The sequence below is a fragment of the Python bivittatus genome, unplaced genomic scaffold (assembly GCF_059951505.1).
Source record: "Python bivittatus isolate LINGU-HERP-01145 unplaced genomic scaffold, Pbiv_v1 ctg000000_np1212, whole genome shotgun sequence".
Taxonomy (NCBI): Eukaryota; Metazoa; Chordata; class Lepidosauria; order Squamata; family Pythonidae; genus Python; species Python bivittatus.
In genome coordinates this window covers 4,842,171-4,857,049 of record NW_028277028.1, presented here as the reverse complement: position 1 = coordinate 4,857,049, position 14,879 = coordinate 4,842,171, and the positions used below count along the sequence as shown (strand labels likewise).

At 40.8% G+C, this 14,879-nt stretch overlaps 1 protein-coding gene across 3 annotated transcripts in view; it reads left to right on the top strand.

Moving 5' to 3' along the window:
• The window catches only part of ANKRD17 (ankyrin repeat domain 17), a 137,192-nt gene extending 123,365 nt beyond the window's left edge, over positions 1-13,827 (top strand). For all 3 annotated transcript variants that reach the window (XM_088137998.1, XM_088137947.1, XM_007427180.4), the window contains exons 29-34: positions 102-1,768; positions 8,518-8,715; positions 11,076-11,327; positions 11,685-11,863; positions 12,366-12,530; positions 13,241-13,827. In XM_088137998.1, the coding sequence (XP_087994124.1) occupies positions 102-1,768; positions 8,518-8,715; positions 11,076-11,327; positions 11,685-11,863; positions 12,366-12,530; positions 13,241-13,300 (2,521 nt within the window). In that variant the 3' untranslated portion in view covers positions 13,301-13,827. The remainder of the gene's footprint in view (positions 1-101; positions 1,769-8,517; positions 8,716-11,075; positions 11,328-11,684; positions 11,864-12,365; positions 12,531-13,240) is intronic.
• The last annotated feature ends 1,052 nt before the right edge of the window (positions 13,828-14,879 follow it).

Sequence of the window (14,879 nt, the reverse complement as noted above, 5' to 3'; positions counted from 1 at the left end):
AGAGGGAATTGTAGCTTAAATGTGGCCATTTATAAAGTAATTAAATTTCCTTGTAAGTGTATCTGATTTTTTTAAAAACTGTCCTCATGCATCTGTTATAGGGGAGGCACAGAATCAACACGACAAGCAACACAGCTTATAAATGCTCTGATTAAAGATCCAGATAAGGAAATTGATGAGCTCATTCCAAAGAATCGTTTGAAAAATTCTGCAGCCTATCCCAAAACAGGAACATCACCACATGCCACCGCTACAACTGTTCACAATTCTGTAGCTGGGAACAAAGTCACCACTGTAGCAATATCGTCATCATCTCAGATTGCTACAGCACTCTCTGTGCCTGCAATTTCATCAGCATGTACCCACAAAACAGTGAAGAACCCGGTGAATAATGTTAGGCCTGGATTTCCAGTTTCTTTACCATTAGCATATCCTCCTCCCCAATTTGCACATGCATTGCTTGCTGCTCAGACTTTCCAACAAATTCGTCCACCAAGGTTGCCCATGACCCATTTTGGAGGAACTTTCCCACCAGCTCAATCCACTTGGGGTCCTTTCCCTGTTAGACCTCTGAGCCCTGCAAGAGCAACTAACTCACCTAAGTCTCACACCGTGCCTCGCCATAACAATCAAAACAGCAGTGGTTCTCAGGTGAATTCTGTGGGCTCTTTGACTTCCAGTCCAACAGCTACCACAAGCTCAGCCGTGTCTACTGTGCCTGTTTCTTCTGCAAATGGCAGTCCTAATTCTCCCTCAGTAAGAAGGCAACTATTTGTCACTGTGGTGAAAACATCCAGCACTACCACCACAACAATTTCAACCACAGCAAGCAACAATAGCACAACACCAACAAATGCCACATATCCTTTTCCTACAGCCAAAGAGCACTATCCAGTTTCATCCACTTCCTCCCCTTCACCACCAGCCCAGCCAGCAAAGATTTCTAGAAATAGTCCTTCAGAATGTGCAACAAATTCTCCAAGCAAAGGGGTGTCATCTTCTGACCAGGAAGTAGGTAGTCCACCAGTTGTGGAAACCACAAATTTGGCCAACAACAGGCAATCAAATAGTGGTTCTGTTGGCATTCCTTCAGAACATCTTGGCCAGCCACAGTCTCTTGGGCCTCTTTCCCAAGAAGCAAGGCCACCTTTACAGCCTCAGGTTCCGACACAAGATCCTCGTATGGTTGTACCTCCAAATTTAGCAACTGTGAGTTCTTCTGCCCCAATAGTTACTCCTGCTAATGCTTCAGCGAACTCTCCAGCAAACTACCTTTTGCCTCAGGCATCAGTAGGATCTACTCAACCTTCTGCCCCAGCTAAAATGGAAAATGCCTCTGTCAGGCTACCTTCCCATGGAACTAATCCTGTGCACAAGAATTCAGCTCCTCTTCAGAATTCTACAGTTGCTGTCCTTAATATCAGCCACATAAAAAGACCCCACAGTGTTCCTTCTTCAGTGCAACTTCCTTCTACCTTAAGTACTCAGAGTGCTTCTCAAAATTCAGTCCATCCCACAAATAAATCCATGGCCACCAATTTCAGTGCTGCTTTACCATTTGGGCCATTTAGCACACTATTTGAGAATAACCCTCCCTCAGCTCATGCATTCTGGGGTGGATCTGTCTTGTCATCTCAGACAACGCCGGAATCTGTTTTGTCTGGAAAGTCTTCATTTTTGTCAAGCTCAGATCCATTACATCAGTTAGATACTTCCAAAGCCCCAGGGTTCAGACCCCCACTGCAGAGACCAGCTCCAAGTCCCTCAGGTAAATATCAGTTCCACTTCTTTCCTTGTTTCACACTATGCAGCATTATCAACCACACAACATGTATTAGTCTCTAGTGTTTTCATTAGTAGATGCCAAGGACTGCAGTCTGGTGTAAAATCTTTCTTATTGCCATTCTGAACATTGACATTCTAGCTGAGATTTTTCCTGGGGATTTGGTGGGCAGTTTGACTGAGGCCTTAGCTCCACCTGGAACGGATATTTGACAGGGACTTAGATGGGATTGATTCTCTGCGGCTTCTATTCGTTGTTGAACATGACGTTCTAGCTGTGCATGCAAATAAGCAGGCTCATTTTCTAGAAGACTTAGTTATAAAATGGAGCATGAGATAAATATAACTGCAAAAGGATTTTATCCTTTAACTCATCTCAGATTAATTACTTAATCTCCTAATCTTAAAGGTATGAATTATTATTGAGCACTGAGTTATATTTCTAGGGTATGCTTACTTTCCCAGAAAGCTTTCAGCTAACAATCATGCTATGTTTTTAACAGCCAAAGTATGTGAACAATACCGTTAATCTCTTTAGCTGAAGGCCTATTTGTTTAATAAACTTCAATCTGTAAGTGGATATTGTGCTGTTACTTGAAAATAGATACAGAGAAAAATCAGCAGAAAATAAGATACAGTAATTGTAATCAGATTTATGAAAAATACAGTTTGAAACATTGTGAGATCTCTTACAGCTATACAGGGAATTAAAAAAAAAAACTAGTGATATTGGCAAAGTATTATAGATAATACAGATCAGTCTCAATTGTTTGGACCTATTAGATCAGTTCACCCCAAGGGAATAATGACCCTGATGAATTCAGAGGGAGCTTGAGATTTTTCCTGGAGATTTGGTGGGCAGTTTGACTGAAGCCACCTGGAACAGTTATTTGACAAGGGCCTTGGATGGGATTGATTCTTTGCAGCTTCTCCTATTTGTTGATCCCAAGGGAGGGTCTCCCTGGTTTTCCAAGGAAGTCAGGGAAATGAAATGACAGAAGGGATGCCTAGAGAGCTGTTGAAAAAAGATGAAGAGAGTTTCTGACTAAGTCCATTTAACAGCCAACATAAAAGATTACATTGTGGTGATAAGATTGGTAGAAGTAACTACTTTTCCACTCTTATCACATCCCCAGATAGCTGGCCAGTGGCTCTCTTTAAAGTGACCATCACTGGGGAGGCAAGTCCCATGTGAACATCTGTAAGGCTGCTGTGATGAATAACTAGGCATCTGGCAGATAAAGTCATTTGGATATGTTCTGAGTTAGACTTCGACTGGGCAGGTGCAGTTAAGTTGACTGAGGCACAGGCTTGTCCTATCCTGTTATCTGGAAAATGTTTGATCCTGTGACTCCTGAGGAAGTTGACAGGATCCATGGGACTGTTAACCTAGCTACCTGTTCGTTAGATCCATATCCTTCCTGGTTGGTTAAGGCCAACCAGGAGGTGACATGTAGTTTGGTGCATGCAGTGAAATCTTCCTTGAGGGAGTAGGTGGTTCCATTTGCCTTGAAGGAGGCAGTGGTGCACTGTCTCCTCAAGAAGCCATTGCTGGTCCCAACAGTTCTGGACAATTTACACCTAGTCTCCAACCTTCCGTTTTCAGGAAAAGTTATTGAGAAGGTGGTAAAGTTGCAGCTTCATAGGACCCTGGAAGAAGCAGATGATCTGGACCCATTTTAGCCAGTTTCAGGCCAGGGGATAGTACACTGATGGCATTGATCACACTTCTTGATTACCTGTGGCAGAGTGAGGTTAGGGGTGGTACAACCATCCTGGTTCTCCTTGATCTCTCAGCAGCTTTTGATATCATCAATTGTCATATCCTTCTCAACCAACTATGGGGACTGGAAGTGATAGGCACGGTGTTGCGGTAGTTCTTTTTTCTTCATGTCAGGAGAGAAGGGGTCGAGCCTGAAGTGCCTGATTTACATGTTGCCATCCCTTCTGTTTAACATCTACATGAAGCCACTGGGTGAGGTCATCTTCCATTACAAGAACAGATGTCATCATTATGTGAATGATGCTCAGTTTATATCTTGACCCCTGGTTGACAAAACTGAGCAGCTAAGGGTTCATGGTTCCGCTGCTGCTAGGGACTTAAAGGTAACTCCATTTTTAATTAGGTGCCTTTAATCTTGTGTGTGTAGTCGTTGGACCTGTGATGGTGCCGTTGGTATACATTTGGGGGCAAAGTAGATATCTGGGTTTGGGGCTGAGTCTAGTTCCCATGTTAGCACCATTGTCCTTGTTGTTTCTTGCTACTTGTGAAAATCTGCTATGGTTTCAGTTCAACTTGGATGGTTGTCTGTATACAGTGGGGCAAAAAAGTATTTAGTCAGCCACCAATTGTGCAAGTTCTCCCACTTAAAAAGATGAGAGAGGCCTGTAATTTTCATCATAGGTATACCTCAACTATGAGAGACAAAATGGGGGAAAAAATCCAGAAAATCACATTGTCTGATTTTTAAAGAATTTATTTGCAGATCATGGTGGAAAATAAGTATTTGGTCAATATCAAAAGTTCATCTCAATACTTTGTTATATATCCTTTGTTGGCAATGACAGAGGTCAAAGGTTTTCTGTAAGTCTTCACAAGGTTTTCACACACTGTTGCTGGTATTTGGGCCCATTCCTCCATGCAGATCTCCTCTAGAGCAGTGATGTTTTGGGGCTCTCGCTGGGCAACACGGACTTTCAACTCCCTCCAAAAGTTTTCCATGGGGTTGAGATCTGGAGACTGGCTAGGCCGCTCCAGGACCTTGAAATGCTTCTTACGAAGCCACTCCTTCGTTGCCCGGGCAGTGTGTTTGGGATCATTGTCATGCTGAAAGACCCAGCCACGTTTCCTCTTCAATGCCCTTGCTGATGGAAGGAGGTGTTCACTCAAAATCTCACGATACATGGCCCCATTCATTCTTTCCTTTACACGGATCAGTTGTCCTGGTCCCTTTGCAGAATAACAGCCCCAAAGCATGATGTTTCCACCCCCATGCTTCACAGTAGGTATGGTGTTCTTTGGATGCAACTCAGCATTCTCTCTCCTCCAAACACAACGAGTTGAGTTTAGACCAAAACGTTCTACTTTGGTTTCATCTGACCATATGACATTCTCCCAATCCTCTCCTGGATTATCCAAATGCTCTCTAGCAAACTTCAGACAGGCCCGGACATGTACTGGCTTAAGCAGGGGGACACCTCTGGCACTGCAGGATTTGAGTCCCTGGCGGGGTAGTGTGTTACTGATGGTAGCCTTTGTTACTTTGGTCCCAGCTCTTTGCAGGTCATTCACTAGGTCCCCCTGTGTGGTTCTGGGATTTTTGCTCACCGTTCTTGTGATCATTTTGACCCCACGGGGTGAGATCTTGCATGGAGCCCCAGATCGAGGGAGATTATCAGTGGCCTTGTATACCTTCCATTTTCTAATTATTGCTCCCACAGTTGATTTCTTCACACCAAGCTGCTTGCCTATTGCAGATTCAGTCTTCCCAGCCTGGTGCAGGTCTACAATTTTGTTTCTGGTGTCCTTCGACAGCTCTTTGGTCTTGGCCATAGTGGAGTTTGGAGTGTGACTGTTTGAGGTTGTGGACAGGTGTCTTTTATACTGATACCAAGGTCAAACAGGTGCCATTACTACAGGTAACGAGTGGAGGACAGAGGAGCCTCTTAAAGAAGTAGTTACAGGTCTGTGAGAGCCAGACATCTTGCTTGTTTGTAGGTGACCAAATACTTATTTTCCACCATGATTTGCAAATAAATTCTTTAAAAATCAGACAATGTGATTTTCTGGATTTTTCCCCCCATTTTGTCTCTCATAGTTGAGGTATACCTATGATGAAAATTACAGGCCTCTCTCATCTTTTTAAGTGGGAGAACTTGCACAATTGGTAGCTGACTAAATACTTTTTTGCCCCACTGTATGAGATGGGCCTGCCACTCAGTTCCTGTAATGGTATGTGGGAATGACCTTGGGAGACTGGAAGAAGAGCCACAGACTAGACAGCAGTCAGACAAGAGGCAGCTGAGTCCATAGAAGGAATGGGGGCATAGCAAAAATCTCAGAAGGGACCCTCTCTAGTTTCTTGGACTGTAAAGGCAAGGGAGAAGAGATGTACTTTCAGACTTGCAAGATTCTGTGAATGTAACCTTACAATAAAGTTAGAGCTAGTACTTCTGAGTGTGCTTCTTATCTGAGCTACCTCGCAAGGCTGACAATACCCGAGAAGATGCAGTGTCATTGTCCAGTGTGGATTGTAGTTTATTAATAATGCATTTAAATGAATATAACTGTGAGCTATAGGTGTCAATCAGTGGTATTCTGTTGTTCTGTCTTGGTAGTCTGTCTTTTAGTAGATCCTCCCTAAGAATTGATCTGGCTGTATTAATTAGTCCATTGATCTAGTAGGGTGGGTAGTTCTGTCATCTGAATGTCTGGTTTAATTCCATCAGTTTATCTCTGTCAAATGGGTCAGAAGATACATGATTATGTTGTAAAGCCTGGCCATATATGATAGATGTAATGGTCTGCTCTGGATGGAAGTTGGAAGCATGTAGGTATTCATTATGATCTGTAGGTTTCCTGTATAATGTGTTTATTTGTCCATTGTGTAATTTTAACATAACCTTATTTGTTTATATGTTTATTTATCTGGCTAATGTATATAGCTGCCCATCTGCCAAAAGGAACTCTATCAAGGAAGCGGACTTGTTCTGTAGTTAGGTCAATGCTGAGGTTGATGGTGGGATGGAAGTTGTTGAGATCAGGATGGAATTTGATTATTCATTTCCATGGGTCCAGATGATGAAATTGTCATCAATGAATCTCAAGTAAAGGAAGGGTTTCAAGGGGTAAGAATCGAGAAAACATTAAGGTCAGCCATGAAGATGTTGGCACCGCTGATTTGCAGATATATATTACTGGCATGGATAAAGTTGTTATAAGCAAGTACAAAGTCATGTCTGGTAGCAAAGTGTGCTGTGTTGATGTCAGTGATTATGTTCTTGATGGCTTGAATTCCATGTTTTGGGGGGATATTGGTACAGACATGGCTAAAATTATTGGTACCCATCTACTTTTTCCCAAAGAATCTCAATTTGCCAGGAAATAAGTTGAAACTGACACAAGTAAATTGCATCCACCATTCTTTATTCCATTGTGATGGTATGTGGGAATGACCTTGGGAGGCAAGAGGAAGGCCCACAGCCTAGGCAACAGTCTGATAAGAGGCATCTCAGTCTGCAGGTGGGGGAAAAGCATGGGAAGTGTTTCAGAAGAGACCCTCCCTAGTTTTCCGGGGATTAAAAAGAGAGGAGGGGAGAAATACTTTCAGTCTTGCAAGATTCTGGTTAATGTAACCTTACAATAAAGATAGTTTTGCTTCTTGTCTGGACTACCTCAAAGGGCTAACATCCATAGGCAGACCCTTAGTTTTTGATGTATGACTTAATGTATTCTTGTAAACAATAAAACAAATGAAAATGGCATGGACATTAGAAAAAATGCAACTAAATTTTTTTGGTAGCAGCAAAAACAAAACAACCCTAAATATTCAACAGCATGGTCAGGCAACATCTAGGACATGAACATTATAATAAAACTCACTCCAGTAATGTTTCAGGAAGTTTGAGAAATTTCAGTTTCTTGCTGATGGTAAACCAGTAAATTTTCTAGAAAGTGAAACAAACATTATTCCATTCCTAGCCACAATTTAACAAGCTAAAATTAATACAGTTCTGTTCTATGATGCATCTGTTTGCAAAATTCTTTTTAAAAATACAAGGATATATTTGCTTAGATATTTCAGGAAGTGGAAATGCGGTTGATTTGTTAATGATTACTGATATATTTTGATTTGTAAGTAGTGAGAATATGTGATCATCCTCTTGATACAAGTGAATAAATTGATCTGTTGGTACAGTGATACCTCGGGATATGAACTTAATGCGTTCCGTGACTCTGGGCGTATCCCGAGTTGATCGTAACCCGACGCAAATTTCCCCATAGGGTTCAATGTAAATCGGGTTACTCCGTTCCGCCCTCCGAATTTGGTCGCACCCCGAAGCAAATTTTCCCATAAGGTTCAATGTAATTACCGTTAATCCGTTCTGGCGTCCGCAGACCACGCGTCGGGGCGGGAGAACGGCCGGGCGCGGCGCTGCGTGGCAGGAAAAAGGCCAGGCGCAGCGCGGCGCGGTGCGGCAGGAGAACGGCTGGGCGCCACGTGGCGTGGTGCAGCGGGAGAATGGCCGGGTGTGCGAGAATGGCCGGGTGCGGCGTGGCAGGAGAACGGCCGGGCGCGGTGCAGCGGGAGAACGGCCGGGCGCCGCGTGGCGCGGCATGGCCCAGCGGGAGAACGGCCAGGCGCGGCGGGAGAACGGCCGGGCGCCGCGCGGTGTGGCGCAGCGCGGCAGGAGAACGGCCGCGGACCATGTGTCAGGGGCGGAAAAATGGCCGCGGACCACGTGTCAGGGCAGAAAAATGACCATACCCTGAGGCGGAGTTCGCACATCGAGGTAAATTTTTGTGGCCGGAGCTGGTCGTAACCCGAAAAGTTCGTTAGGCATTCGTATCCCGAGGTACCACTGTATGTATAAAGTTCAAAGTAAAAGAAATTCATAGAGCATTATATTAGTAATATTAACATTATTGAATAAGCAAATTGTGTTTTATGCCGATACCAGCATTCATGACCATTGTTGTACTTGGAAACTGATGTTTTGCACATAATTTTATAGGTATTGTCGGTTTGGATTCACCTTATGGTTCTGTTACACCTCCTTCTACACATTTGGGTAACTTTGCCTCAAACCTTTCAAGTGGCCAAGTATATGCATCAGGAACTGCTCTTGGAGGAGCACCAACAGCTGCTAATTTTAATAGACAGCATTTTTCCCCACTCAACTTACTGCCTCCGTGTTCCTCTGCATCAAACGGTGAGGGTTTTGTTGCATTAATATAATACTGTACAGGTAGTCCTCAGTTTAAGAAAAAGTTCTGTTCCCAAGGTCTGTCCTTAAGTCGAATTTGTATTTGCATTATTGTGTAATACTGTATAAGTAGTATTGTGTAATGAACTCAAACCATTGTGTATTTAACTTGAATCATTGTGTATTTAACTCAAATTTTGTTACAGTAGGCTCCATTCTTAACTATGGGTTGTCTGTAACCCAGGCATTCTTAACCTGGGGACTACCTGTATTCAAATACGTTACAGTACTTGGCAGATTCCTTGTCATAGAAAAGAGTAGAATAAAGCCAGTTGATTTCTATTCTAATAACTGCAGTTAAGTTTTAATACAGTTGCAAGGAAAAGTATGTGAACCTTTTGGAATTTCATGGTGTTCTGCATTAATTTGTCATAAAATGTGATCTGACTGTCATCTAAGTCAAGAGTATTGACAAATATAATGTGCCTAAAATAATAACACAAAAACAATTCTGATCCTTCATGTCTTCATTGAGAACAACCATAAAAACCTCATAGTGCTAGTGGAAAAAGTATGTGAACCCTTGAGTTGACCTCAAAAAAGCTAATTGGAGTCAGGTGTTAGCATACCTGGAGTCTTGTTAAGAAAATGAGTTTGGAGGTGTGGACTAGAGCCACGTTGACTGATAAAAACCACTCAAACCTTTTGAGTTTGCTCTGCACAAGAAGAATATGCTTATGTGAGCCCTGCCTTGCCAAAAAGAGCTTTCAGAGGATCTATGATCAAGAATTGTTGATTTACATAAAGCTGGAAAGGGTTACAAAGTGATTTCAAAGACCTTAGAAATTCACCAGTCTACAGTTAGACAAACGATCTACAAATGGAGACACTTTGGGACTGTGGCTACTCTACCAAGAAGTGGGCGCCCAGTCAAAATGACCCCAAGAGCACAACGAAGACTCATCAGTGAGATAAAGAAACAACCCCAAGTGACAGCCAAAGATTTGAAGGCATCATTGGAATTGGCTAACATCTGTGTTCATGAGTCTACAGTACGTAAAACATTGAACAAGCAGGGTGTCTATGGCAGGACACCATGAAGGAAGCCGCTGCTTACTACAAAGAATATTGTTGCATGCCTGAAGTTTGCAAAAGAGCACATTGACACTCCACAGCGGTATTGGCAAAATGTTTTGTGGACTGATGAAACAAAGATTGAACTATTTGAAAAGAACACGCAGCACTACATCTGGCGTAAAAAGGGCACTGTATATCATCATGAAAACATCATCCCAACCGTAAAGTATGGTGGAGGAAACATCATGATTTGGGCCTGCTTTGCTGCATCAGGGCCTTGCCAGCTTGCAGTCATTGAGGGGAAGATGAATTCCCAAGTGTATCAAAAAATTCTTCAGGATAATGTGAGAATGTCTGTATGTCAGCTGAAACTCTGTAGAAGTTGGGTGATGCAACAGGACAATGACCCAAAACACTGGAGCAAGTCCACAACAGAATGGCTTCAGAAAAACAAAATCCGCCTTTTGGAGTGGCCAAGTCAGAGCCCGGACCTCAATCCAATAGAGATGCTATGGAATGACTTGAAGAGAGACATACATATGAGATGTCCAAAGAATATGACAGAGCTAAAGTAGTTCTGCCAGGAAGAATGGGCTAAAATCCCTCCTGAACGATGTGCAGGTCTGATCCACAGCTACAGGAAGTGCCTGATTGAGGTTATTGCTGCCAAGGGGGGGGGGGGGTCAACCAGTTATTGATCCCAAGGGTTCACTTACTTTTTCCACTAGCATTTTGAATGTTGAATGAGTGTGTTCAATAAGGACATGAAGGATCAGAATTGTTTTTGTGTTATTATTTAGGCACATTATATTTGTCAATACTCTTGACTTAGATGATGGTCAGATCACATTTTATGACAAATTAATGCAGAACACCATGAAATTCCAAAAGGTTCACATACTTTTTCTTGCAACTGTTATCAACCTATGGCATATTTCTGCAGTTACTTTATTCTAGTTTTCTTTTCTGAGAAGTCAGATAAACTGAGTTCTGGAATCATGATTGCAGAATTTGCAAAAATGCACTCTGGCAGAAAAGTCTCTCCAGCGGTTATTTCTATTGTATAACCTGTACTAAAAGTTCTAAGCTGTTGCTTTAAGCTATATCAAGTCTCTGATATCAGAATTTATCCCAGTTTGTAACTGTTATTTAATGTTTAATTCATGACATTTCAGCAGTTCGTGTTACTCATTTTATTGAGTCTGGGGTAAAAGCATGTATTGGAAAGAAAGGTTGTTGTCTGGAAATATTCACAGCAAATTCACATCTTCGTATCTATTTGCTTTTAGAGCCATCTGCTCAGCCAGTGACTGCTGGAGTGAGAGCACCATCTCCAACCCCTTCAGCTGTTTCCCTCGGGTCAGAAAAGCCCAGCAGTGTGTCTCAAGACAGAAAGGTTCCTGTTCCGATTGGAACTGAGCGTTCTGCACGTATCAGGCAAACAGGAACATCTACACCTGCTGTTATAGGGAGTAACTTAGCCGCTCCGGTCGGTCATAGTGGTATATGGTCTTTTGAAGGAATAGGAGGAAATCAAGGTGGTATGTATTGCCTTGCACACACTTAACCATTCATCTTCCAGTAATGTATTATCAGAACAAAGTGTAGAAATGGAACAACATAAATGTCAAAAGAGACGTCTCTCCCCAAAATCCTAGTGTTGACTTTCTGTATCCCTCTATTAAATAGCTGATTAATGCTATTTCAAGTTTACTAGTTATTAAATAAAGTCCTGCTTTAACAGCTTAATTTTTAAATCTTACCTTGACATGTTAATTGCAGCTAAATAAGAAAAGTGTCTTTTTTAGTTTTTAGATCATGGTACCAAGTATTGGAAACTCATTGATAACATAGATAAGATTGTGCTGCTAATAGTTATAGCACTTTTTTCTTCCTAGATAAAGTAGATTGGTGTCACAGTGGAATGGGAAACCATATGATTCACAGGCCAATGTCTGATCCAGGAGTATTCTCACAACATCAAGCAATGGAGAGAGACAGCACAGGAATTGTAACTCCTTCTGGTACATTCCATCAGCACGTTCCTGCAGGATACATGGACTTCCCTAAAGTTGGGGTAATCTTCTAACATTTAGATGATCAGCAAGATTTTTGTTTTAAGTGTATTTCCTGTTTAAACTTTTTTTTTTAAACTTAAACAGATTTTAAGTTTCAATTGGTTTTGCTATGACTGGTATGTCCTTATTTTTGTTGCTCCCAACGTGTCTAGAAAAAAATCCTAAGCAGCTACAAATTGAACATATACCAATTACTTTGGTAATATTTAAATCTTTCTTAGACCTTTCTGGAGCTTTATTTTGGTCATCTTACATATTATCAAGGAGTAATTTTGTAAAACATTCCCACGTATGGATATATGTATTTTTACACTTTTTGTATACCACCCCAATTGCAAAACTGGGAGATGTTAACTTAAGAACATCAGGTTGCAGATAATTTATAATATAAATTTATCTTGAAATATGCATATATTTAAAACTTCAGGAATAAAATTGCTTTTATTGCTCTATGTATATAAATAAAATACATTGAATAAGTCATTATTCTGTTCTTGACAGGGCATGCCTTTTTCAGTGTATGGGAATGCAATGATTCCTCCTGTTGCACCCATTGCAGATGGTACTGGAGGGCCCATATTCAATGGACCTCATGCTGCTGACCCATCTTGGAATTCACTGATAAAGATGGTTTCAAATTCTGCAGAGAATAGCGGCCCCCAGACAGTAAGTATCAAAGACCTTTGAGATAAGTATGTACGGATGACTGTTCCCTTCAGTACTGGAAAAAAGGAAAGTTTAATTATTCTCTTTATCTCTAACAGTGTCTCAGCCTTATTTTTAGTTTACCTAGTTCCTAAACCACTGTAGTTAATAATAACTCCAAGGACAGATTGTAGGTGACATTTGTAAGTAGCACGTATATTGCCCAGACAATATTTATATAATTGTACCAAAATCTGAAAAATTGAGGTAATTTTGTTTGAGCTACTAATGGATGGTTTTGTGCAAGTAGATAAAATAGCTAGGGAAGAATGAAGAAGGGGATTCAGGTGAGAAGGGAATACGGGGTTCTGAGGGCATAAAAACCCTGTCATTTTATTCTTAATACTTGATACTCTTTGATTTTAGAAACATTTAATAAGCACCAATTTTAGCCCAAGTGTTAATTTCTTATTGGTGATGTGTTTTACTGTATTTTTCTTGAACAGAATAAAGTGGTAGTCATATTTCATACAATGGTGCACAAGCAGCATGCATATCATTCTGAAAATGGATCGGAGGGGCTAAGAACATTCCATATGTTTATTATCTTTCTTAAAAGAGTAACCAATTGAGATAATAGTTTTCATACTTAAGTGGGAATTGAACAGTTCTTCGTATATATCTGACAATGAAAGCTCTACATAGCTTAAAACCTTTGCTCTCCTCCTCAGGTTTGGACTGGAACATGGGCACCACATATGAGCAGTGTGCATATGAACCAGCTTGGTTGAGTGGGGATCACTTTTGATAGCCTGAAGATTTCTTTTTGGCTTAGAGGAGACTACAGATGGCAGAAGCAGTTCTCCTCAGCTCTCAGATCATTCTTCGGTTGTATTGGACTGAAGTGTGTAGGCTTTTGCAGAAGAACATACTGACACTTTTCTGTGAACATTGTGACTGCCCATTCCCTTCCACCATATGGTTCATCTTAGCCTCTCTTAGTTTCATTTTCTTTCACCCTTGATTATTATTAATTTTGGACATAACTTTCTGTTGAAGCTGTTCTTTGGCTGGTTGGTTTTAGTACTGTAAGCTGCTTCTGGGCATACACAGAAATTTAGCAAAATTATGTAAACTTGATCCTGACGTTTTAGAATGGCAGATAAATGTACAATTGTTTACATAACAGAAATGGCTAAGCAGAAAGTAAATCTTTTCAGTATGTCAGTATAGAGGCTCAACTTTAATGTGACAGATGTATCTTCATATACAGCAGTCTGGATGTTTTCTTCATACATTAAAATATTAATAAGCATAACTTTTCTAGTTGTGTAATTTTAAGTATGCATAAAATGGGCATTATTTGTGGGTTTCTTCCATAGCCTTATAGTATGTTTATACCATGGAATTTGGTATTTATTCATTATAAATTTAATTTTATAAACGAAATATGAAGTTTATGCAAAATTCTTCCCCAACTACTTTATAATTGTTGAACAAGACAAAAACACAAACACAAATCTTTAATCTTCACATTTAGGCACTTTCAAAGCTCCCCCCCCCTTCAATATTATTAATACATTTCAATGTTAAGATATGTGGCAATTCTACAGAGTCTAACCAGATTTCCACAAAGATGGGTTAATAAAATGACTGTCTGCAACAAGCTTGAGTATAGTCCTCCTTAGCTTTCAGTTCTCTATCACAGTTACTGGTAAGCCCCCCCCCCCACCCCCCGTCATCCAGAATGAATTGAACATTGTCATATGCTAAGAACTTTAGTGATAGAAATGTCTCAGAAAGATTCAGAAGACACTGAAGTGTCATGCCAAGGAATAATCTATTCTGAAATTAATTTTGGTTAGATTTATTTGCAGGATTTCCGATCAAAATGTATAATGTGACATCCTGGATTACTTTCACTGCCTAAAAGATGGCTGGAAAGAAAATATTAGAATACTAATTAGGAAAGAATCTGTTCCAATCTAGAGCAGATTTTAGAAGTGCCTGTGGCAGGTGGTGACAACTAACTATCTTTACTAAATAACCGATATGTCTGTGAATGTGTGGTATGTATTTTCAAATTTTATAAGCTGATCTATTACTCATGGCTAGTATTGCATGTTAGAATACAAACAGCCCAATGTCTCTTTCCTTTGCTAGTTGGAAGAAAATGAACTGAATCTGTTTAATGTCACAGTAGCACTTGTTTCTCATATGGAATTGCACTGCAAGCCTCTACGTATCTTTTCAGAAGTAAGTGCCACTGAATTTAGTGGGGCTTACTCTGGCAGAAGTAATAGCCTTAGTGGCTCAACCCAAGGCTTAGACAAGTGAAAGTAGGATGACCTAGACCAGCTCAGTTTTTCA